Genomic DNA, 25,999 nt, shown 5'->3' with positions numbered 1-25,999 from the left:
CAAAAAAAATGCATGTTTTAAAGTCATTTTTGACTTGTGAATGCAAAAACGACTTCTCCAAATGGATATACATGGTTCCAAATGCAAAAAAGTTGCTTTAAAACACATAAAAGTGGATTAAAACCCCAATTTTTTGGGCATTTTAAGCAAAAACGTGTTTCTCCAAGCAAAAAACGTGATCTTCCAAACAAAACGATTTGATGTTTAAACACAAAAATGGTGATCACTATGTGATGTAATCAGCAAATAGGGCCAAAACGATTTGATTCCATACAAAAATGTGATCAAACTTTGAAGATTTATGGAGTTTCATACAAACAACCTGCCCTAGCTTGGGAGTTTCAAACACGTTTTTGGGTGCAATAACTTGATTTTTGATGAGGGCAAAATGATCACCTCTCCAAAACATGATGAATGCAACTGATTTCATTCAAATCCATGGAGAAAATCAAAAGTTATGATCAAAATAGGAGGTTTTTGGAGCAAGAACATGTTTTCTTCACATAATAGGACATTTTTATGTTCATTACATATTTTAAAACATGTTGGAAGGCAAAAGAGGACCTTTTAGAGTCCATTACATGTTTTAAAATATGTCATGAGATATAATTTCACTTTTTGAAGCCCATTACATATTTTAAAATGTGGAAGTCTCCAAAATCTCACTTTTTGGAGTCACTTACATATTTTATAAACATATCTCACCTTTTTCGTGCACAAGCATAAAAACTCAACTTTTCATGTCATTGCATCAAAAAGGTCCACTTTTACAAGCTTTTGATGTAATGACTTGAAAAAGTTCCTAAAAATGAAATTTTATATGCATTAGCATGAAAAGTTTTCACTTTTCATAGTTTTATACATGCATATGCACATAAAATGTCCACTTTTAGACTTTTAAGTTATGCATTTCACTTATTTTTATAAAAATGTCAACAATATGGGTCAAAAATAATATTTATGTATTATATTAATCAATATAAGTCATAAACATTAAGTTAAAGTGACATTTATATAAGTATTTGATTTAAAAATCAAAAATTCAAAAAGTAACTATATAGTTCTATAGTCACTTTAAGTGAAAAATTAAAAAGTAACTCAACTTAAAATTATAACATAAAGTGCACTATAGTCACTTTAAGTTATAAATTTAAATGAAAAGTAACTTTAAAACATAACAAAAAGTGAGTAAAATGTTATATTTTCAAAAAGTGAATGTCAAAATGAAAATATAACATCATATTTTTAATTCGTACTGTTGCACCTAAAATGTCCACTTTTGAGGCACTAAAATGACCATAACTCTTGACTGACAACTCCGATTGACCTCTAGGTTAGATCGAATCAAAAGGGAGATCGAAAGGCATGACATGAGCAAATTCAAAGGACTAAAAACAAGCAAACACAAACTCAAAAGAAAAGAAAGGACTGTGAAGACTTCAAAAATCAAGCAAAGGCTTGACAGAAAGCAAAACAAAAATGATTTGACGAAGGCTTTCAGTAAAACAACTTGATATTTGAATTGAAATGGATCAATCGATCAACATTAAGCAATTGAATATCAAATTCAAGCTTAGAGAGACACGAAACTAGCTTGGAAAAGTTTCGTGCTGTTACCAACATTTTGTGGTGACAAAATGCAGGACAACATTGTTGTGCCGATTATATGCTTCTATCATGGTCCTTAAAATTGATTCGAATAACCGGATGGAAAAGACTGGAAGTTGGATAGCCCAATGTACCTGTGCCCGTATTAGAATCTGCTTAACCAAGTCTGAGTTTGGAGTCTCCTGCCACCATTTCCGGCATTCACTGCCATTGAGACCCTCAAACTGGACGGTGAGATGAGTAAGTTCCTCCCTGACTTTTTGTTTCTTGCTGCTGGAAACGGATGGCCTTGCAACCCGGATTCCAAACGCTAAAACCCTTGCATTCTTTTCCATACTTGCCTTCAGCTGACTCTTCCACTGCTTCCGTTTGCGTGCCAATTCCATGCAATAATGGCTTCTTCCTCCTTATATAATATAGGGTTCTGAATGCTTTATTTCCTTTTCCGTGCCTCTGTCGGTTACTCTTCAATTTGCCCGCGGTTGTTGAAGTCACAACCACCTCCGTTGAATATGCAAGTAATGAATTTACCCAAGACTATAGGGAAATTGCAAGTCCACGCCACCCGAGAATGGAGACGATCATGACATATCTTCCACGCCTCATGCCTATTTCCATCTTCGTCAACCACTGGTTCAACACTGCTTGTGACAGCGCTAGCATCCCCAATGCTGCTTTCACGCTACGTAGCAATAAAATCAAGTTCACCAAATAATAGGACGCAAGGAGTCGATCCACTAGCTTTATTTAAAAGAATTTCCCTCATGTAGCCTTGCTTTCTCTTATCAGAATCCTCAGGTAGATCATGCTCTTACAAATCTGCAACTTCGTGACATTACGGATGGCATTTGGTGTTCCATGCCTTCAACAGAGATACTAAATCGATGGGCGCGGTCCTCCGGTTCAGAAACTAGCAACATGGGTCTGGATTCACAAGGCATCAACGCAATAGCAGGATTCAAGTTACACCACTTCCCATGGAATGCAATTCACAGTCTGCTGAAGGTAAAAAGCATTGCGAGAACCAAGACTTTACCGCGGGAAATTAGAGAGGAAATCCGTGGAAGATAATAAAACACCGTGGGACTTCAATAGTCCATGGGAAAGACAAGCGCTCTGCAGAGATAGAGGTACCCGTGGGGAGAGGGTCACGATGCTACGTGTAGATGAAGACCACGGCAAAAAATAAAAGGGGCCTACAGATATAAAGAAGTTCCGCAGAAACACATCCACGAGGGAGTAGAAGAAGTCCGCGAAGGACATCAGCCCGCGGGACCATCAGCGGATGATGTCCGCGGCAACGGCGCCAAATTTTTACCGCATAGATTAATTGATTAATGCACACGGACAATGAACAAGAACAGCAACAACAGTACTCCTTTATTCGCATAGGCCAAGAGATTACATACAGAGCATAAGATAAGATTCGATGATTTACAATGATCCTAGATGGGTTATAAATACTTTTCGCCGAACCTTCTTGAAGGGGTCCGTCGGCTACATAAGAATACTAATCTACTTGTTGGCTACCAAATACAAAATTTCCGACAGCATAACCCAGTCGGCTACAAAATGCAAAATCTACCGACGACAGAGCTTCTATATCTGGTAGAGGCTCTTGAACTCATGGTATCAGTTGGCTCAGTTTGAGGGACTTACTATTTATGGTAAGTCAATAATGCCCATGTTGCTATATTGGTAGGCACTTGGACCGGTCTTAGTTCCAGTGATAACCCTTGGCACCTTTGGTGTGATCAGGTTCAGAGATTTACTAATTATAGGAAGTTTTGTATTGATAGAGATGGACACTCATGATTTTTAGTAATGAAGTTAGATGTGTAGTGGATACATTGGTTGACTCCCTAGTTCAGATAGAACTGAAGGATAATGAGTATTCATAGAGTTATGCTGTTTTAAGTTTAACTATTACTAAAGCAATACTTTATTAATAATTATTCATTTATAACACATTACGAAATAAGGTTATAATTCCACTTTAATGAAGTGGTCAATTCATAATTAAAATGGGGTCAAATGACTTAGTCATGTGCATTTAAATGTCATTTATCGAAATGACGCCTATTTATTATTAATTCCCTAAGTCAACATGAGCACATGAAAAACAAAATTTTAACGAATCAAATGAAAGGAAGCAAGTCCATTTCATGTGAGAAATATAAAGGGAGTTATCATTTAATTATGAATGCAATCTCCATCAAAAGCAAATTTATTTTTAAGCTACGTGAACAAGAGAAAGAGAAGCTACTCGGTCAATTTGTGAAGAGGAAATACCATGAAAAGCTGTCAGATGAGAAAAAGGAATTGATTCTACGAATTTGATATTATTGAATTGCGCGAATAGGATATTGAGACAAGGGTTTCAAAAGTTTTAGCTTGAAGAATTGGGAATTCTTCATAGCTTTCAACACTCTGAATTGGTGAAATATCCAGCGAAATGTGCATTTGGTGATGACTTTACTCAGAGGCTGTGATTGGATTAATTGGTGAAGAACTTGGTATTTGGGTTCCATAGTTTAATTCGAGAATTTGGTTGCGGAGGATTAAGAATCAGCAAAAATACAAATTGCAGCCAATTTATGCAGTGTGAAATTATTGAAGGCAACCACAGAGTTTATAGCGGCTGTGTGAGTTAGAGAAGTGTGACGTAGTGTTTGGGAGGCCATGTCTTTTTTTTTTTTGTGTTTCATTGTTACTTTTCTACATTGGTGCCTAAAGTTCTCCATTAGTAGACATAGCTGTGATTCATTTTGGTGCTCGAAGTCAAAGTTGTGATATAATCCAGGTTTTTAATTTGCAATAAATATATTCCTCAATGCATTTGTTGATCATTGTAAATAATTTAATTCCTGCAACTGAATCAAGAAGAATTCTTGTGAATAGTTAAAGCAGTTATTTTGTATGCAAACTATATGATGAAATGTCTTTGAATATTCATTGAATTATATAATTGCAAAGTATTTGACAAAATGCCTTGTTGAATATTAAACAAATTTGAATGATATTACATACTTGTTTGCAAGTTTATCCTAATATTGGCTAAACCAACTTATTAGTTTGCATGCAAAGTGTTTGACAAAATGTCAAACTTCCAAGTTGAAAGTTAGAACCTGCAGGGGCTCTCATAGAGGATGACTACCAATTAATGATAGATCTTCTATAAGGTTGTTTTAGAAAAGACAATCTAAAAGTAGTCCCAAAATATTTAGAATAGACTTACCTGAATATGATTATCTTCTCAGAAGCACAAACAAAGTCTTTGAAGCCCAAATAGGTTTGTCCATTACTCAGTAACTGTACAAAGTTCTTAACGAACTTATGGATGACTATATCCACGGTCTATCATAGTTCTATATTTTGTCATAAAATTAACTGCATATAACATGAAGACAATAATTCTCATGATTGATATTTGATCGTAACAGCTGTTCTTCTTTCTGATGTACACTGTTGTTTTCATTGCAGATAATTATAAGATTCAAATTTTGACTCGATCAAAATCTAAAGCACAACAAATATTTCCTGGTAAGAAGGTACATAGTCTTTTTACTGTACTGAAGAATTTGTGTTGTTTGAGTATTAAAGTTTTTATGATGCTAAATGGCATTGAATTCTCAGTACATATATATTGTGAATCTCTTCCTAAGAATGCTAAAAAAATGAAAATTTCTGGATGTGCCCCCAGGGTAAGGTATCTATCTGATGGAAATTTTAACTCTTGCTAAAAAAAATGTCAACTCTAGTGTCAAAGGGGATGGGTTATCATGAAGGGCTCCCTTATGCCTGAATTCCCACAGGAGTTAAGTGACAATCAGCTATAAATCATATCATATATTACTGGTTTTCTACCATTAATAGTTGTGCAAGTCACTTGAATTAGAGGACCTCTCCAAGAGGGAGGGACACTGAATAGATATTAAAATTCAGTTTGAAACCATGGGCAAAAAGTCTTAGCAGAGGGAAATTTCTAAATGACACGATCTTCCATTTCATCACTATCATATATCCTCCACACAAAGGTTTTAATGTTATTATCTTTTTGTTGACTGCTAATGTTTGGCAGATCATTAACTTTGGAAAAAAACTTATGTTTGAAAGAAAACATCAGCACCTCCGTTTTATAAAGCACGTCCGAGTTGATCACTATTTTAACCAGTTCACTTTTCTGAAACTGTTCTCTCAATTATATTTAGTTTTAATTTAAAGTCAACTAAAGAAACATTGTGGTATTTTGATTAAATCCCAATAAACAATGGAAAAAGAGAGTGGAGATGTGCATACCTTGGACTATGGGATTGGTGCTTGTTTGCTTCCATGGAATACATGAATAAGACAAAGATCTCATCACACTTGACTCACAATATTTCTTAGGTGGTTTTACAAGTGCCCTTTTAGCCCTTTAATCTCGTGGAATCTATGTTGAAGATTATAGCTGCAGGAGATATTTTCCTTACCTGACATCAATGCATCAGCATTCTGTTCGAGTAGATGTGATGATCATTCTCTACTCTGTGTACTCTTATTTTCTATTTTGGTCAGACTGCAAAGAGTCTTCCTTACTGTTTGTTTCATCTATTTTGACCTGAGTCATGTATTTTGGTGACAACCTCCAAAGATTATGACGAGCCTTCTCTGTCTGCAGTCAAAAGGTCACAGTAGAGCATGTGAAGAGTTGGACCATGGAAGCTTTACCACCTCTTGTAATGGCAGTCTTTAAAGGGACATGCACATGTATATTTGTTAATTATCCAAGAGCCTTGCAGTGTGTGGTTTTTGGCAAGTGAAGGGTCTAAGGCTTGCATAACTGTTGGAGATACAAGAGACACATGCTGCATCAGTTAGAAGATGAAGACCCTCACCATCTTGTGTTACTGCAATCTGAGTTTTCTTTTGGCTATTCTAGTCAGTGTTAGGGTCAATCACAAAGTGTGTGCTCATTCTTTTGAAGTCAGAGATTACAGTTTATTATTGGAGTGTGTTGTTATCAGTGGGAGACCGTATCAGAGACTCTGATCAGTATTGTGTGTTGATTTATTTCAGTCTTCGCCTTATCCATTTTTCACCACGCTCTCAGTAATGACTGTATCAAAATCATTTCTCTATATACTTGCCAGGCTGCCACTGCTACCATCTTGGTCACAATTAAGGCTATTGAGACATTTTGTAATCTCTGAGTTGACCCGAAGGTGTTTGATACATTCTGGAGAACTCATGGGAATATTTTATGCTGAGTGTATTTGTAACTCTTGGCACTAAACAACTTCCAGTTTATTGAAGATTATTCCAGTATTCGGAGTGGCTATAGTTTGTATGGTCTGAAGGGGATGAGTCATCAAATCAGATTGGGAGTTTCTTAGAGGAACATGATATGAGTCTCTGAAAATGATACAAGCATCATTAGAAAATCAAAGTTGGTCTGCATTCTTCAGTGGCGTCTAATATTTTTATATAAAAAGTCTTGTAATTGCCTATAAGTGATTACTGCCAGTATTATGTTATTAACCTGAATCTAGAGCATCATTCATGAACGGTTATGCATGAGATTTACCATTAAGTTAATATATGAGCATAAAGTCTTCAGAGTAAAGGCTTTAGTAAGGATATAAATATATTGATGCCTTGATGGAGCTGGTTCAGAGAGTATGAAGGCATGGGATGAGGTGGCATATTGCAGTTTGGGTGAATATAAATTAAGATACAAATTTCTAAATTAAATTTTGTTTTTCACTTCTAGTGTCATATTAGTCTCTGGATTGCTTGAGGTTGTCACCAGCTCTAGAAATTGATTCCTTCTTGCTTTTATGAGTTTAAATTGGAGTAACAAGAAAATAGTTGATGATGGTTATTGATGGCCAGTGCTTTCATGGAATGTTCTAGACATATGAAGGGACTTCTCACGGCTGTCAGATCTTACAATTAAATTATTAATGACAACAAACCTGCAGCAAATATTGCATCTCATATCAGACCAGAAAAATGAATCTCTTTGTGGCTATACATCAATACTGAGTTGATATTGGTTGATTTGCAACTTCGGTGATGATCCTTGAGTAAGCCTGTCATGCATGCTCAACGATCAACAACCAACACATAACATTCCACTCCCAATGGGTCGTGGCAATTAGCTTGGGAGGGGATCATTATAGTATTAATATGGTAAAAGAGATCATGGTGCTGATAGTATGAAGATTGAAATTTGAAGGGGCATTGCTAAATTGATCATCAATAAAGAGATAATTTTATCATGTTTGTACCTTTGAATAATGATCATGAAGTAAATAATAATTCATGCAATAACATTGAGAATAGTGAATTATGTATGCTTCTAGTAGTTTGATTCTATGAACTATTATTAATCTCTCTTAAATGCAGGTTGGATCTTGGAGCAATGTAATGTCCCCTCTTTAGTTCGACATGACATTGATCATGGATTTTGCCTATTCCAGACTCTCGTAGGCAAATGGTGTGGAGAGAGAGTCAATTCTGCGGATCAGATGGTCATATCTTGCTCTTGAAGAAGTGTTAAGAGGTTATATTTTATTATTATGTGTTATTGGGGCCTACATGTTATAATTTTAAGTTGAGTTGCACTTTTTATTTTATAAAATTACTTTATGATAAAAAGTGCATTATAATGAGATTTTATAAAGGATGTTTCTAGAAGTTCTAGAAAAAGTGCATTATAATGAGATTTTATAAAGGATGTTTCTAGAAGTTCTAGCAACTTCTTAGAAAAGTGAATAAATAGAGGGCTGGGCCTCTCATTTTGGACATGCTTGGATTTGAGATTTCTTCTACTTCTTCCATTGTGGAGCAAATTTGTAGTCTCTTGGGTCTGCAAATTATTTGATCTTTGGGAACGAATCACTCCCTTGGATTGGCGACTTTGAGGGTGTGAAATATCACCTGAATTGTTGCATTTGAGGAGTTGGTAATTCAGCCATCTCATTTGGACTTCATTGAGATTCAGTTATAAGGGTTTACTTTGGTTGGAATAAGGGTTTCAGTTGTGCCCTAGCATTTGTGGATTGATTAACAGGGTTTGTAGACACAGTTGTGCATTATTTTCAGACTGCCAGTCCAGGGTTTGGACCCACTTTTTGCTCATAACTCCTAATTGGCTTGACGGATGAATTTCATATTTTAGGGGGTTATTCAGCAACCCTAGGCGCCCAGATTTATTGCTTTTGGAGTGACAAAAAACGCTGCAATATTTTTATCTAGCAGCCGTACCAGGCCGTACCTGTACGGCCCTGTCAGTTAGGCAGCAACAGCAATTTTGTGAGTTGGTTTGGGGCAGATTGTGAGGTCTTTGTGTGGCATTAATTCAGCATTCATATCCAGCAAAATTGGAGCTATTCCAGGTGCACAAACTGAAGTTTTGATTGCCAAAATATTGCATGTTCTGGATTAGAACAGTCAGCACTGTCATTGCATAAATAGTTATTTCCAGTCATTAATAACTGTTGTAAAAGTTTCGTCATTTGCATTCCAAATCTGAACTGGGTTATTGTTCATGTCATAACATTGCATTGTCAAGAGCTTGATGTGTTAGAAGTGCATAGTTGTGACAGTCTCTCATTGTAATCAGTTCTGTTTGCTGTCATAAAATCAAAATTGCATTGGACTTCATATTTGAGTTTCATATTGTCATCTATCTCTTAGATTGGTAGTGTTATAATCTGGAATTGTTGTTCATACATTATTGGCATCATATATTGAGGTTTTGTTGTACAACAATTAGTAATATTGCAGCCTTATTCGGTTACATGCCAACTGTTTGACAAAATTCCTAAGTCCAGTTTGAGGGTTTCAGTGGCCTTTATAGTAAGGGTCATTACAAGCAAAAAGATGATGGATAAATTATCCAAAATTGCATAAGGAATTCACAGGAGGAAGAGCTTAAGACATCCATTGAGGAAGTTAGGCTATCCGGAGAAATGAACATACATAAAGACTTAGATTGTAGTCATGAGTCTAAGTTGATGCAACATAACAAGGTTTGTTCAACCTTGGGTGGAGAGTTTGCATCAATAAGAAAGTTAAAAAGATACGACCTTCCATTAAGGAAAGAGATAGGACCTATTGCTTCTTATTGGTCCAAGTAATAGCACCTGTGCCCAAATTGAAGACATACCCAAAAGTAGACTTTTTTTCATCAAAAAAGTCTTCCCAATTCGAGTCTATATAATCGATGAGTCGGGTATCTCTGGTTCGTCCTTAGAGTAAACCAAAATTAGGAGTGCCCTTGACATAGCGTTGGATGAACTTTGCTGCAACCCAATGATCTAAAGTGGTAGCTATTATGAAGCAAGATATATAACTTACTGCAAAGGTAAGATCAGGTCTAGTAGTAGTAAGATATATCAAGCTAGCCACTAGTTGTCTAAATGCTAGTTAATTCTTAAAAGGAGAACAAGATTTGGTTAATAACTTTAGAACAAACTCCATAAGTGTAAATATAGGTTTGCAATCCTGCATTTTGAATTTGTCTAGCAGAGCTCGTGCATACTTAGACTGAGAGATGAAGATCCCATGTGACTGCTGCTAGACTTCGACACCTAGGTAGTAGTGGAGAATTCCAAGGTTAGTCATGTCAAAGGACTAACATAGATTCTATTTTAAATTTATTCCCTGAATCAATGATTTGAAGCTAGTAGCTATAAACAAATCATCAACATATGTAACCAGAATGATGATATTACTGCCATTAGTCTTGAAATATAGATTTGAGTCAGAAGGACAACTTTGAAAGGCCTGATTTGTGAGGTACTAATCAATTTTCATGTACCATCCTGAAGGACCATGTTTGAGGCCATAGAGTGTTTTCCTCAGTTTGAGTACCTGATGTTCTTTTCTGACTACTTTGAATCCAAGAGGTTGCATTTCTTCCTATAACTCACTATTGGCAAAAGCACTCTTTATGTCCATGATGGACCTTCTAGTCATACTGAGCCACCATGGCAAGGGCTAATTTGATTGTGCTCATCTTTCCAGTGGGAGCAGAGGTCTCTTCATAATCCATTCCCTCCTGCTAAGAGAAGTCATTGGCAACAAGACAAACTTGGTACTTATCTAAACTACTATCAAATTTTTATTTGATTTTGAGACCTATTTGCACCCAATGGGTTTCTTGCCTGAAGGAAAATTTGATAGAACCCAAGTGTTATTTTTCATTAGGCTATGATGCTTAGTTTTCATAGCTTCTTCCCACACATGTATTCCTTTTTCTCTATGTATGATTGAGGTTCATACACACTGTGGATGTTGGCCATGAGAGGAGAATCCCTACCAGGACTGTGAAAACTTTAGAAAAAATTTAAAATAAAGAAGATCGTATTATTGCTTGTAGAAAAATCTTATAGAAGAAGATCTATGTAAAATGGATGCAAATACATTTGTGATCAACGATATGAATAGATATATCCGACAACCAGTCTTATAGAAGAAAATCACATTTTAAAGGGCATTTCTTACTGGATGGATCATGATGTAGGTGTTAGTGGTGTCAAGACACATCGTACCTACATATAAATCCATGACTGACACTAGACAGGCAAACCCACTGCTGACAAATAAAAAGAGGAAATACTTTGCATAAGTACATAACCATGAATGAAGAGGACGTTTAATAATAAAAGCTACACACGGATTATGCGGAGCAAAATGTAAACTCGGTTTTTTATTTAGTTAAGTTAGAGACAATTGAAGATGGATTAGAATGAAACAATGCTTTGAATTGTCATTAGCACAGAGCTATTAGCTATAGTGGACAGTCTGGTGAAAGAGGCAACGTCGTTGATTCCGCCTTTGGTGTGCTTGGGACTTCTAAACTCCTTCAGACATTTTGACTTGTGAGATTACAATGATTACTGAGGGAACGCTTACTCTGGGAGGGGTCAATGTCCTTAGCATATTTGCTTGGGACACCAACCACATGGCAGAGACCAATTAGGAATCGTGAACTGCAACGACCGATTAAAGTACCAAGGATAACATAATAACTTGAGCAACATGGTAGACCATACCACAATCAACAAATTTTACGATCGATTGCTCCACTACATCGTTAGATATGTAAGGACGTCAGGATTCAATCAACATTAATGTTGAGAAAAAAAGAAATAATATATATAACGAATTCATTGTAGTGTCGATCAAGGAAGGATCGAATACAAACAAAGGCAGTCGAGTCAGCGACAACCAAGGTATGGGGTAAGAATCAAGGATCAAATGATGTGGTAAGGCAACACATCATAATACAACACATGGGGTACAGATTGCCAAAAATAACATAGCTAAGTGTAAATTTCAATGTGTATCCATGATTTAGAGACTATAGTCTATGCAGCCAACAGAGACAAGTATTGAATCATTAGGATCAAGTATACAATTCAAAAAAAGGTAGAAGATCATAAAGGATTGCAATAATTATATGAGAAGATCATAAATGATCGCAATAGGTATGTGATTGCAGGCAATGAAGCATGTATCAAGGTGAAGGACTGATAGTAATGGAGCAATACTAAAGCCACCTCTTCTAATAGTCATCGACAACATATGTCACATCTCTACAATCCCAAGAATAACAATGATCGAAAACTAGTCCGCGAGATTCAAGTGGAAAATTGTATTTTATTATTAAGCTAGCTAGAGGTGCCCAATGTAGTGGCAATGATATTGGAGGAATTTGACAATGATATTTTTGGATTAGGGGTATATCGAATACATAGTGAGCATTAAAGATTCGGTACTTATAATTATAATTGTCATTAATAGAAGAGAAATGGAGAATAACAATAGGGCATCAGCCTACAGAAAAAGAAAGGCATTGAATAGGTATTCGAAATTGAAGAGAAAGTTTAGTTTACATGTACGGTCCACCATATCCATCGGGAGGTTCATCCTCCATTCATGAAGTCTAGAGTTATCAAAATATTATGGGGATAACGACATCCATACACTTGAAATCTGTCTCTGTACGGTTCATGACAAGCCTTTGATGAATATCAAACCCTTATTTCAGTTGGGATATATGATTTAGTGATTCAAGAAGTCCTTTCGACCATTTACCAAGTGACTGTTGCATGGATATTATCGATCCTCCTTTATTCATTTGTGTTATCTTCATTTCTAATGGTTGGAGTGTAATTCTCTTGAATGGATTTCTTCTTGAGCGCAAATGATATTTGAGTGTTGTGAGATCATTTTGTGTATAAGTGAGTTGTAGGTTGAAGATTGAGACAAAATTTCTCTAGTTGGAAGATTGAAATTTTTTTGTTGAGCCATCCTTGTCAATATTGGTGTTCATGTTTTGCGCCCTTTCATTATCGGGAGTTATAAAGAAAATGAATAGTCTATGGGGCAATACATTGTAATGAATGGGAAACATTATAGTCAAGAGCATAATATAGTTCCTTTTTCTCTGATGACAATATTGAGAAGCAATATGCCTACTATTAAGTTGCTAGTAGTGTAGCAAGAGAGGGTTCAAACTCATTTCATCAGCTGTGATATTAGATAAACTGATCAAGTAACAATATTCCTTTAGTAACATTATTCCTTGAAGACATAAACAAGGTTGACAACTTCTTACATAGTCAAACATATGATAAGTGAACGGTCATACATAAAGTTTTGATCTTCCAAAACACATTAGTGATTTGTTTAATGACAATAAGTAGCAAGTATTTGGAGTGGAAAATTTTGATGTATCAAGTATCAATGCCACATCATTAAGTTGGAGTGGCTATAAAAGATGGGCCAACAATGGACTATCAAAAGGGGTGGAATATTTTAAGGAAGAGGAGAAGTTGTATATGTGATTTTGAATGGAAGTCATTGCCAACTTTTTATGGTTATCTCCTCAATGCTAGGAAGTACAAATTTTGTTGACACGTATCTTCCTCCCTAATCTATACAGTGAGTTTCAACATATTACATAGATGTCAGAATTCATTAGGACAATGGCTTAGTTTAGTAAAATGATAAATGAGTCCTTAATAGTCAATAAATAGTACTCAACACAAAGATGAGATGTTTGACTAATGGGCATGTGATGTTCTCAAAGAGACAAAATAAACACTTCAAGCACATCAACAACATTAATAAAGTGTCATTATAAGAAATGTAGTTGAAAGGGAGTAACTATTGGACCTGACTTCCTAGGATCATTGTTCAAAGGGAGAATTTTAAGGTGCAAATCTGTTGTGAATGATATCTTCTTATGAGGGAGAAGTTCTAAGAGAAATTCCTTGTAATGCATTCTTCTCTGCGAGAGAGAAGTTGAGGTGAAAGTCCTTGGTCAACCTTCTGACTTGGTTCATGGTGGTTACTATTTTGCATATGTGGATTATGTCATGAAAGGTGACGATCTTCCATTGATGTATTTTCAGAGGATTGCTATTGTAAGGTGACAATCTTATCAATAGCTTGACCTAATATCATGACAGACTACATTAAGTTGCTGTCCCAGTCTTCATTTGTTGTCTCAGAGTACCGGAGATACTGATACTTGCCATGATAGAGACCATGACATTGTGATTCCTTGTTATCTATTAGACTACATTAAGTTGTCGTTCCGGAGTGCTAGAAATCAGACGACTCATATCCTACTAGAATATAACATACTCTTTTGGTAGGCATCAAGGATTTTTTTTTTATGCTAGTGCACATACCAAAAGAATATATGTATGATGAATATTATATGATCGATATTTCTTGTTGAACCATACTTCGGATGATATTGAAAGATAACATCTAAGGTGATGGATATATGTTGATATCCGTAATGCTTGAGAGCATAATGTGTTCTACGAATCCTCCCTAGCTTCGAGTGAGTGTTAGGGTTGTAGCTTTAGTTAGAGTGTTATTGTTATTGATAAAATCATCATTTCCTATATATACTTATTCATGTTAAATAATATATCTTATAGTGTATATATATATATATATATTGTTATACATATTATTATTTTTGTTAATATAATATTATTAATTAAATGATGATTAAACCATAGAGACATGTCCTCTCATTTTTATATGAGATTCAAATCTGCATTTGGAACACACCAATTACATGGCATTGTTATTACATTTGTAGGAAAAATTATCCTTAAAATTTAACACTTCTCCCCCAAAAATAATTGAAACTAAGAAGACTTGGGCGTTTGAAGATGAGACAGTACCATTGCTAAATTGTTGTTTGAAGCGATCTTGCTATAGAAGCATTACATAGAGATCGAAAAATGAAATATTAAAATGAGTGGAAGCAATGTCGAGAGTTTCAACAAAGTGTTCATAAGATGTAAGACTATTCAGGGTAATCACCTCCATGTCTTCTTCCATTTTGCAACCAATGACTTCCAATTGATCTTGAATATCCTTGATTTTATTGAGATGATCTTGTATGGATACCTTATAATCCATCATGATTGAGAAGAGCATGTTCTTTAGGAAGAATGTATGACTCTTATTTGAGGTTTCATGCAAACCTTTTAGATGGCTCCAAAGTTTTGCAATTGCTTTACCGAAAGGAACCTTTGGGAGCTGATCATTGGTGACTGAAAGTCTGATAAGCTTAACTGCTTCTTGATTTTTCTCATCAAATTTATCTTGATCTTTGCCTTCATCTGGAGGATGAGTAATTATGCGCAAAGAAATTTTGTCAAGAAATCTGTATTCAAAGATTGTCATCATGTGTTGCTTTCATGTGTTGTCCTTTCTACCATTGAATATTTGATTGTCTTCTATCAAAATGTTGGTCAAAGACACCATTGAACGCTTTTCAAGGTACAAAAAATGAGAAACCCAATTTTTTTTAAGGGAACCTAGTTGAGGTTTTGGAAAACCCATCAAGAATCTACAATTAAAATTAGAAACTGACATGAAAAACTGAGCGTTGAAAAATCTTTAGTTGATTGTTTGGATGGCATTGAAGAATTGAGAAAAACAGTGAAAAGTGGATGCCCTAGCCGTAGAAAAATGTTGAAGGTTGGAAAAATCCTTAGGCAACAAATAGAGAATCCTCAAATGACCAAAAGATTGGTGGAAAAAAACAAATTAAGGCAGCACAAACTTGTGAGTAGCAGAGATGGGTCTACAATTGCATGCAAGACAATATCAAATGCAAGCAGAGCTCACGTGCAAGGAAGATCTTGTCACAAACAAAACAACCATAAAAATGGAGCTAGAAGACAAAAAAAGGTTGTTGAGGGCTGCAGAAATCCTGTGAGCAATCAAAAAATGACCAAAACAAGTGTTGTTTGTTATAAAAATGCTAGTACATGAGAGAAGAAGGGCCAACGATTAGGAAAAGTGGCCACACGATGAGTAAGAAAGGTGTTGAATACAGAAAGAATGGACACGCTGGGATCTAGACAAATGCTCCCATTCCTTTAAAAATTGAGCTCGAAAAATGGTCCAAACCCTACAACTTGTAGATGACTAGGCAGAGAAGAGGAAAAGAATAAACATAGGTAGGGAAGAAACTCCCTTAAAAAACCCATGAAATTCCTCAGAAGTATTCTTGTGAAAATTTCACTAAAAATACTCCAAAGGAAAAGCTTTTAGAAACATTTTTCTTTTCAGAAGAAAAATTAAAAAATCCGCTTTGATACCATATTAGACAAATATGCTAAACTATTGGATGATTCATTGACAAAGAATAGATTATTTATATAGAGTTTACAAATAATAGAAAGTATACTGTATGAGATATTTACAATATCTAGAAGAGACCATTAAAAATAAAAATAATCTAAGTTATTATTTTAATACCGTTTGCATAGAGGCATCTTGTGATGGTTTCATTTGCAATCTCTCTAGCATTATGTTGAATGCCTTATCTAACTGCCTCATTATTTTGCATTGGCGGGCTCTTATTCATTTTTGCCCAAAAATATGTGATTCTCTACTACACCATTAAAGAACCAGAAGACACTTCAAGATGAAGAAGCGAAGGGACTACATGATCTCTTCCTTTCCTCAAAGGACGCTCTTTTCTAAGGGAAACACTTGCATCTACTTCTTCCTCCTCTTTTTATATATTCAACTCTTTGATGATGTGGTATAGAAACACCATTTTTTCTTGGACATTCTTGGATTCCCGTGTTAGGAATGATACACAATGGGCATTCACATGGCTGTACATGCTAATAAACCCCTGACAATAAACATTGCATGTTCAGACAAATGTCCTACCACCTCAAATTCGTTGTATCATTTGTACATGTTGTACAAAGGTGAAGTTGGATTGGTGTTGAATGGTTGGCCAGTGGAACTAGCACTAGCTGTCATTGTATTGTTTATAACAAATTTAACTTCATAATTTACTATAAATCATATACAAAAATGGTTTCATATTATTTTTGCTTTATTGTTTATGCTTCCAATATGTAAATTAAAAAGTAAAAATAATGACAATATATACTATTTACTGTAAATTAAAAAGTAAAAATAATGACAATATATACTATTTACTGCCTTTGGTGTGCCAGTCTTGATACCTGATCTGTGATACTCTATAATGTATACTGTAAAATGATCAGCAATTGCAAAACCATCAAGAGCATTCTTGCATCTGCTATCTTTGTTGTTCTGCTGATCTGCTGTGAATTGAATATGAAAAGAAAACAACTTGAACTTATCTAAATATTGTTTTGTCTCTTGAAATTAAATCTGCCTGGCACTGGTTTCTGCTGCAACTGTAGGCCGGTCTTTCAAAGAAAAAGAATTACAGTACACTTCATCAGCTTGCAGCAATCATCAATACCTTGCAAAAAGTGTTAGTTGAAAGGACCAAAGACAAGATAACCTTACCTAATCGACTGGGAGAACAACCATTGATCTAGATTTGATGCAAACATGAGGATTTAATTGACAGAAAACTCATCAAAAGGACATGAACACTAAGTTTAATTGTGGTACCAACAAATTTATTTAATTTAGTTTTTCCTGAACTGAACTGATTTTTATCTCAAAATCACAAAGCTTAGAATTTTTCTCCCTACCAGATGATATTGAATTTCCCAAACATGGTAATTATCGTCTTCATGAGCTGTATTCTTACAATTGAGTTTTGTTGACTCTCTACATGATTTTGTTTCAAAAGTAAGCTTCTAAGAAAGTGTTTTTGTATATTATTTGTGATAGTAGTTACATTAAAATTCGAGGTTGTAAGGTTAGATGGTATTGAATAACTCTTAACTAGCTATAAAATTATTGATAAGTGTTTGTTATTTGGATTTTTGTAGCAAACAATTACCCTGGAATTGTAATTGTTGAGGAACCAGAATGGAAAGAGTATATTCAAGGTTCAAATGCAGTTGTTAATTTGGCTGGGACACCAATCGGTACTAGATGGTCTCCTGAGGTGAATAATATACATTATGATATTGTGTATTTCTGCTTATCTTCTATCTTTTTTGTGGGAGGATGAGGAGATGATCTGCAACCTAATATTGGTAGATATCTTACATTATCTTTTCAAACTCAGTAAACTGATTTCCTTGAACCTGACATGCAAAAGGAAACTGATGGTAAGAGATTTGACTACTTCAGCTCACAAAACTATTTATTACACCATTAGCAGGAATTATAGTTGCATTCTTTGGTCTACATTTGATCTCACTTGTTAGGTGGCCATATTACTTAGGGGACCATGTTACTCAGGTGACCACATGGGGATTTTCTACTGTAGTTCATGAAATATGCATCCATATGTTTTTTGTCAGTCACAAATAGCCCGAATTTGTAAAGACCCAAAATAGCTTCTAACTGGAATGCTGATGCACAACTGATATTTTTTGTATTTTTGAAAAGTTTTTCTGATTTTTTGTAATTTTGGAATATATATATTTTTCAAAACATTAATTATAGATTCAAATTCTCTACTAAATGAAATAATAAACATGCACCAAACTTTTACCAAAGACTGAATTTCAAAACCAAAATCAATACATTTAAATTGGAACCTGGCAGCTAGCTGTAGCATCAACTTGCATCAATGATGTCTCTATATTATCATTATTGATAATGTTCAATGAGCACAGGCTTCTAACATGAAATCGGCCCCCTAAGATCAGCAAAAAACCACCTGCCGCAGAACATAAATCTCCCAAGGAAGCTGCCGCAATGTATTAGCTGATCGCAGGTCTGGATGATTGTTGACGTCTTCCCCAGGTGATAACCGCAGACCCTATAATGTGATTGATATCTCTGTTGGAGTGCCGTTTATTGGTCCATTTTGAATTGCACCATCAACGTGATGATTACTCCCTTCTTACAAAACACGTGGCCTCCCTTTATGCAATTGCCTTTCCAGCTTTTGGACAATTGGTTGACGAATTAGAGAGGGCAGCTAATTAATTCACAGTCAATGTCCTAAGTCAAAGTCGATGATGCCAATCCTTTGCAATTATTCTCACACCAAATCTCATGAACCAACCGAATAGATTTCTCCTTAGTAACAAAAAACAACAGTAGGAGTAAATGTCAAATTGCTATACATTAGCAGCAATTTGCATAGCCAACCTTTAGAACAATTCTCAGAAATTCTCCAAACCCTTAGCCAAATGATTAACAAGAACGATATAATAATCAAGATGATTCTCTTCTCACAAAAAGCCATATTTATAATGCCAATTGAGCCATTCAGCTTCACCCACACACCTTCCACTTAAAAAGCAACTTTATAATATAAAGTCTTAACACTTTATAATATAAAGTACAATAATTATTAAATGTGAATTAAATAATCATTAAAGCCGACATGCTCTCCAACAAATATGACTTCAACATAGAAAATTCAAAGAGAGACAAAATATCCAAAGTCAGCTGATCTTCTTACCTAAACTGCTCAATTCAAAAATAGCAACTGGCCATGAGTGACTTACTAAAACTAGGAAGTCCTAAAATAGCAACCTCCTAACAAAGACCCCAAATCCAGACATCAGCTCATGAGGGTTGCGATGGTGAGCTGACAAAACCATACTCTGGAGACCTTTTAAATCGGGGACATTACAGAATTATAGACTAGAAAAGGTAAGAATGGAATATTCAATGCGTTTTAAACAAGAAAATGAAATGAACCCAACTGGCGCACACTACTGTAATGCTGGATAATATTGTTTCATTTTGAAATGTCTTGCAGTCTTGTGGTTTTTTCGGAATATATGTGTTCTTGAAATTTCAATGAGCTTAAAATGATGAACGGATATTGGAATGCAATTACTAGTAATGATTATAGCAAAATGACTCTGCAAAGACCACCAATTAATTGATAATTCAGTGCTGCAATCTATTTTCTATGCTCAAAAACTTACAAATAAGAACCTGGTAGAATTGTTGTTATTGACAATTTGCAGCAGAACAATAGTAATGCTTTCAAGCAGTGATATTGTTCTCCCTCTGAATGGAATCGCCTTCCCTGGAAAAACTCCCACACGGCTTCCAAAATAGGTGCTGTAATATTGCAGAAAACCCTCACACTAAGGATGCAGATATAACAGGAGTATAACGCCAAACAATGGTGTTCAATGGTAGGAGCAAATTGATGCCAGCATTGGCATCTCAAATCGCAGTATACAGATCACCTTTAGTGGTATCTACAACACATGTCGTCTGGGCATTGTAGGCATCCAGATTTCATGCCAACACTAGAAACTAACCTGCCCAGCTTGGAGTTAATCAGCAGATAAATAAAGGCCAGTATGCAGAGTTAAGTGATGTCCAAAGGAGTAATAAATGCCCAAAAAACAGAGACAAATACTGCCACCAACCATTGATAATAGGCATCCCAAATTCAGCGACAATGGTGCCCAAATTCAGTGATGTTAAATGTCAACTTTCAGCCCTTCAGTTGCTCTCCAAGACACAGTAACAACAGTATAGAAGGCGCCACTAACCAGATTATATAAACCCAGATCAGTTCACTACACCTCAGCAATGGATTGAATGGGCATCCAGATTCAAAAGACTCAATTCCATTTGCTTTACAACAGTAGAAAATCGATGAATAATTCAAGAGGAATCAGTCCTCAAGAAATTCAGAAAAACCAAACCTTCAGAAGAAAATATATCAAAAGCAATAGAAAGAATGAATCTATTAGCCTCATGAAGCCTCTTTTATAATGCAACTTGGCTTCTCTAATACACCTTTCATTAAAGTTTCTTTGTCCACACCTTTAAGTTAGAAGCTTCTAGCTAATTATTTTAAATAACTTCCAAGCACATGCTTCATGAAGGCTCTTTTCACTTAAGAGGCTTCTTCAACACACCGTCAAATTATAACTCTTATCTGATAAGGTCATTTATTAAGATAATCTTAATAAACAACTTATAATGTAGAGCTCCATGAATTTACCCAGTCAATAACTGAAGAAGCCAAATTACCTAGTGCCTCATCTTCATTGCTAAAAATAGTAATTGTCCACAATTGACTGACTATAAATAGCAAGTCAAACAACAAAGACCCTCAAATCACACTGTCAACTTGCAAGGCTCTCAATGATGAACTGACTAAGCCCAGCTGTAGGAGCTTGCTAAGATGGGGACATTACATAAAATAATACCACCTCGTCATTTATAGCATGTTGTAGATGGACTACAAACAATAACCCCACTCAAGAAGGTAATCCTTATCATCTATCATCTGTAAATAATTATGCTTCAAGATCTTGACAGCCTCTCGAAGTGAATGAATCTTTGCTAGGGAAAAGAAACTATCACCGTGCTCTTTTGACATAGGACCACCTCAACTAGATATAGCTAACATCTGCCATATAACATCATAATGCTCAAGAGCTGAAAAGATGTCACTATCACTCACCTTAACTTATTTGGCCACATGATGTCTTTGCGACCCCTGACTCCTATGTAAGCTCCGTGACTCATTAACTGCACTGTAATAGGAGACTACATCTACACTGTTCACCACAAATTCACTGACACCATGTGTGCTATCATCCTTGCATACATTGACAACCGAGGTACTGCCACTTGGTACGCCTACCAATATCTCCTCTGAAGAAGTGGAAGCCACTTCTATGTCAAACTCGCATGGTTCTGCTTCCCCCTCATCAGTCAATTCTTGTAAACTTCGATCCTAAGAGCTAGCATCATCCAATAGTTGCCTCGAGTCATCAGGCAAAATTTTATATGATATATCAGACTCGTTGTAGTTTGAATCATCAATACGTGAAACATTAGAGGTCCCTACCACACTAGTATGAACACTGGCCAGTGGAACCCCTTTGCCTGCAACTGCATACATGACCCAACATCATCATGTAGTTCATAATCACTAGGGCATAAATCTACATCACCTAGCTCCTTCATAACGCTCGAATCATGAGTGTTATAACTAGGTAGCTCCATGCCCTCATTTGTCCCATATGAGAAGACTGTTGCGTCCTGCATTGACTCAACACTACAACAATTGCCATTAAAATCGGAACTGTCAGTGATCATTATGCTCCACGCATTCTTCGAAAAAACCCCCTCCTTAAGAGAGTCTAAATAATTAGTGGTAACGACCACATCATCTGCCCTAGCACTATTTGAACATCATAAACATGCTCACATAAGGGACTAGTGCCCTAATAATCAGATCTTGTATCGCCCATATCCCCACTACTACCAACTGATGTAAGACTGCCATCAAAGGTAGTTAGCATGTCCTCAACATCTTCCAAAGCACCAACTCTAAAATCCTCAAACTACTGAAACTCAGTGTTGCTGTTCATCAATGAAACAAACACATAAACATGTCCCTATGTAGAAACTCCATCATCGTTATTGAAGATAGGACTAGTGGCTTCTATACTAAGCACATGATTATCTTCACCTTGATTGCCAGCTGCGGAAAACTCATGGTAAAGACTTCTGGATGTCTCACTTGTAAAAGTCTCAAGCCTATCTTCCTACATTCTCGGTGAAGGCCTATTAAAAATAGAAACCATATACCTAACTGCTCCATCAATTGTTACCGGATCCAAAAATCTTGCATCCTACCTTTTTTGATGTTGTTTAAGCCTTTCCATACTTTACATCAGGGCATTTGTTTGCTTCCTGAGATTTTCTTTGTTATTCAACTGGTTCCCATATTTACCAGATTTCCTGTGTCTGTCCATAGCTGAAAAGTGCAAGAGCGCTGGTCACTCAAAGTAAAACAAAAGATCCAAAATAATTATTATTTTCCTACCCCACACGATGGTAGGAAACCCCTCTAATACCACTGTAATGAACCCAATTGGCTCACACTATTGTAGTGCTGGATAATATTGTTTCATTTTGAAATGTCTTGCAATCTTGTGGTTTCATAAGTATTTCAAAATGATCATGAAACAACGAAGGGATGTTGGAATACAAATACAATTAATAACTATACCAAAATGACTATGCAAAGACCACCAATTAACTCATCATTCAATGCTGCAATTTATTTTCTGTGCTCAGAAATTTACAAATAAGAACCTGGTATAATTGTTGTTATTGAGAACTTGCAGCAGAACAATGGTAATGCTTTCGAGCAAATCATATTGGGCTCCCTCTGAATGTAATTGCCTTCCTTGGGAAAACTCCCACACGACTGCCAAATAGGTGCTGTGATATTGCTGGAACCCCTCACACTAAGCACACAGATATAACAGGAGTATAATGCCAAACAATGGCGTTCAATGGTAGCAGCAAAGTGATGCCAGCATTGGCATCCCAAATCACAGTATACAGATCGCCTTTTGTGGCGCCTACAGCAGATGCCATCTGGGCATTATAGGTGTTGAGATTTTATGCCAACACTAGAAACTAAGCTGGCCAACTTGGAGTTAATTAGCAGATAAATAAACACCAATATGCAGAGTTAGGTGGCGTCCAAAGCAGGAGTAATAAACGCCCAAAAAAAAAAGACATGCTGCCACAAAAAAATAAATAATAGGCACCCCAAATTCAGTGACAATGGCCCCCAAATGCAGTGATGTTAAATGCCAACTTTCAGTCCTTCAATTGGCCTCCAAGACACAATGACAAAAGTATGGAATGCACCAATAATCAGATTATGTGAACCCAATTCAATTCACTATACCTCAACAATGAATTGAATACACACCCAGATTTAGAAGATTCAATCCAATTTGCTATACATCAGCAACAGATTGATGAATAATTCAAGAGGATTTAGTCCTAAGGAAATTAAAAAAAATCAGACCCTCACAAGAGAATATATCAAAAGCAATAGACAAGAATGAATCTATTAGCTTCGTGAGGCCTCTTTTATAATGCAACTTGGCTTCTCCAATACACCTCTCACTAAAGTTGCTTCATCCACACACCTTTCAATTAGAAGATTCTAGTTAATTATTTTAAATAACTTCCAAGCACATGGCATTATGAAGACACTTTTCACTTAAGAGGCTTCTTCAACACACCATCAAATTATAACACTTATATGATAAAGTCATTTATTAAGATAATTTTAATAAACAACATATAATGTAGAGCTCCATGAATTTACCCAATCAATAACAAAAGAAGCCAAATCACTTGGTGCCTCAGCCACTTTGCTAAATATAGTAATTGTCCTCAGTTAACTTAATATAAATGGAAAGTCAAACAAAAGAGACCCTCAAATCACACTGTCAGCTCACGAGGGTCGCAATGTTGAATTTACTAAGCCCAGCTGCAAGAACCTGCTAAAATGGGGACATTACATAACATAATACCACCTTGTCATTTATAGCATTTTGTAGGTGGACTGCATACAATGCCAATTCTATACCAATCATTACAACTCACTTAGAATTACAGAAATAGAAAAGTACTTTGGTCAAGTTAGCCAGCACTATCTACTTTACAACAGAAACAGAAACAGAAACAAGTTAATTCTTCCTTACAATTTCTAAGGAGAAGTTGATTTTTTAAAACAGAAACAATTTATGTTGAATAGTAATAAATAAATAATAATAACTGCACTTTTTTGTTGTATAGTATATATTCAAGTCTTCAGTGCCACCATATCTCAATAAATTCTTCTTTAGCATGCTACCTTTCTAAAAAAGATCTATTTCCTCCAGCATTAGGATTCAGCTTTAAAAATGTGAAATTTTAAATTCCTTCTCATTTTAGTCCAATTATAACTTTGTTTTGATAAATGTAGAAAAAGCTCCATATGTATTAGACTATTCGCAAAAGCTTTCCATGGTCCATTTGATTGTTAAGGATAGCGCCCATAGGCTCCCATGAAGAACTTCCTAGCTTTAAGTGAAAATGTTGATGTCATTTAGTGATGTTATATATCTAGCTACCTAAATTATCTATGTTTCATATTCTAGTGTATGAGTGTGTTGCAATCTGTGTTCCACTGCCTGTCATGGATTGGAGGATAGGAGGACATCGGGATGGGTTTTTGAGATGTGGGGACAAAGGGCCCAAGTTTGGGGATGTTGATGGGGGGCATTCCTCTATATATCATATACTAGACATATAGTACTTGAAACTCTAGTAATGAAAATGTTGTTAAAGATAGTGCCCACAGGCTCCCATGTAGAAATTTCTAGCTTTAAGTGAAAATGTTGATGTCATTTAGTGATTTTATATATCCAGCTACCTAAATTATCTATGTTTCATATTCTAGTGTATGAGTGTGTTGTGATCTATGTTCCAATGTCATCATGGATTGGAGGATAGGAGGACATTGGGACAGGTTTTCGAGATGTGGGGATGAAGGGCCTAAGTTTGGGGATGGTGATGGAGGCCATTGCTTTATATACCATATACTGTACATATAGTACTTGAAACTCTAGTAATGAAATGATGTATAAGAAGTAAAATAGAAAAATTGCAAATACCAAATACTAAATATTTGAACATTGAATATCAAATTAGAATACTAAATAAAATTTCAATTTGAAAAATGAAAATGTCAAATGGAAGATATCTATTTTAAAAAAAATTCATAAATATGATTATAATCAGTAGCATGATATCAAAACAAGTGCAAAATGTAGTGAAGAGATGCCTCTAATTATCCATAAGGGAAAAATCCTCATTACCGGAACTACTAGACTTCTCACGGTCAAGATTCGCCCAATGAACACCAACCAGCCCTACATTAGAAGGTTGAACATCTCAATCCTCATCAATCTGTGATGGCTCCCTTTGCTCTACATCCCATTGTGTTGCTGTCTCTCCTTGTACACATTTGCTTGCAGTCAATGATATGCAAGACATTGTGTGCAAGCACTAGCATCTTAGCTCTCCTAGAGGTAAGGTTGTTTCTCTTAAGAGAGTGGATGAAGCTATAACTAGATTAGTTTCCATTTGTAGTTGAAGACCTAGAAACCTGAAATAGAAGTCTTGTGTGATAGTCTTTAATATC

At 35.7% G+C, this 25,999-nt stretch overlaps 1 protein-coding gene across 1 annotated transcript in view; it reads left to right on the top strand.

Annotated features, from left to right (window-relative positions):
• The window catches only part of SULA (NAD(P)-binding Rossmann-fold superfamily protein), a 222,543-nt gene that overhangs the window by 53,812 nt on the left and 142,732 nt on the right, over positions 1–25,999 (top strand). The window contains exons 3-4 of the mRNA XM_089792284.1: positions 5,092–5,151; positions 17,880–17,998. Of these exons, the coding sequence (XP_089648410.1) occupies positions 5,092–5,151; positions 17,880–17,998 (179 nt within the window). The remainder of the gene's footprint in view (positions 1–5,091; positions 5,152–17,879; positions 17,999–25,999) is intronic.

Source organism: Cupressus sempervirens, chromosome 7, assembly GCF_028749045.1.
Source record: "Cupressus sempervirens isolate cs-2001-9-10 chromosome 7, ASM2874904v1, whole genome shotgun sequence".
NCBI lineage: Eukaryota > Viridiplantae > Streptophyta > Pinopsida > Cupressales > Cupressaceae > Cupressus > Cupressus sempervirens.
Note: the sequence above shows the minus strand (reverse complement) of the source record. Positions and strands in the feature narration are given on the sequence as shown.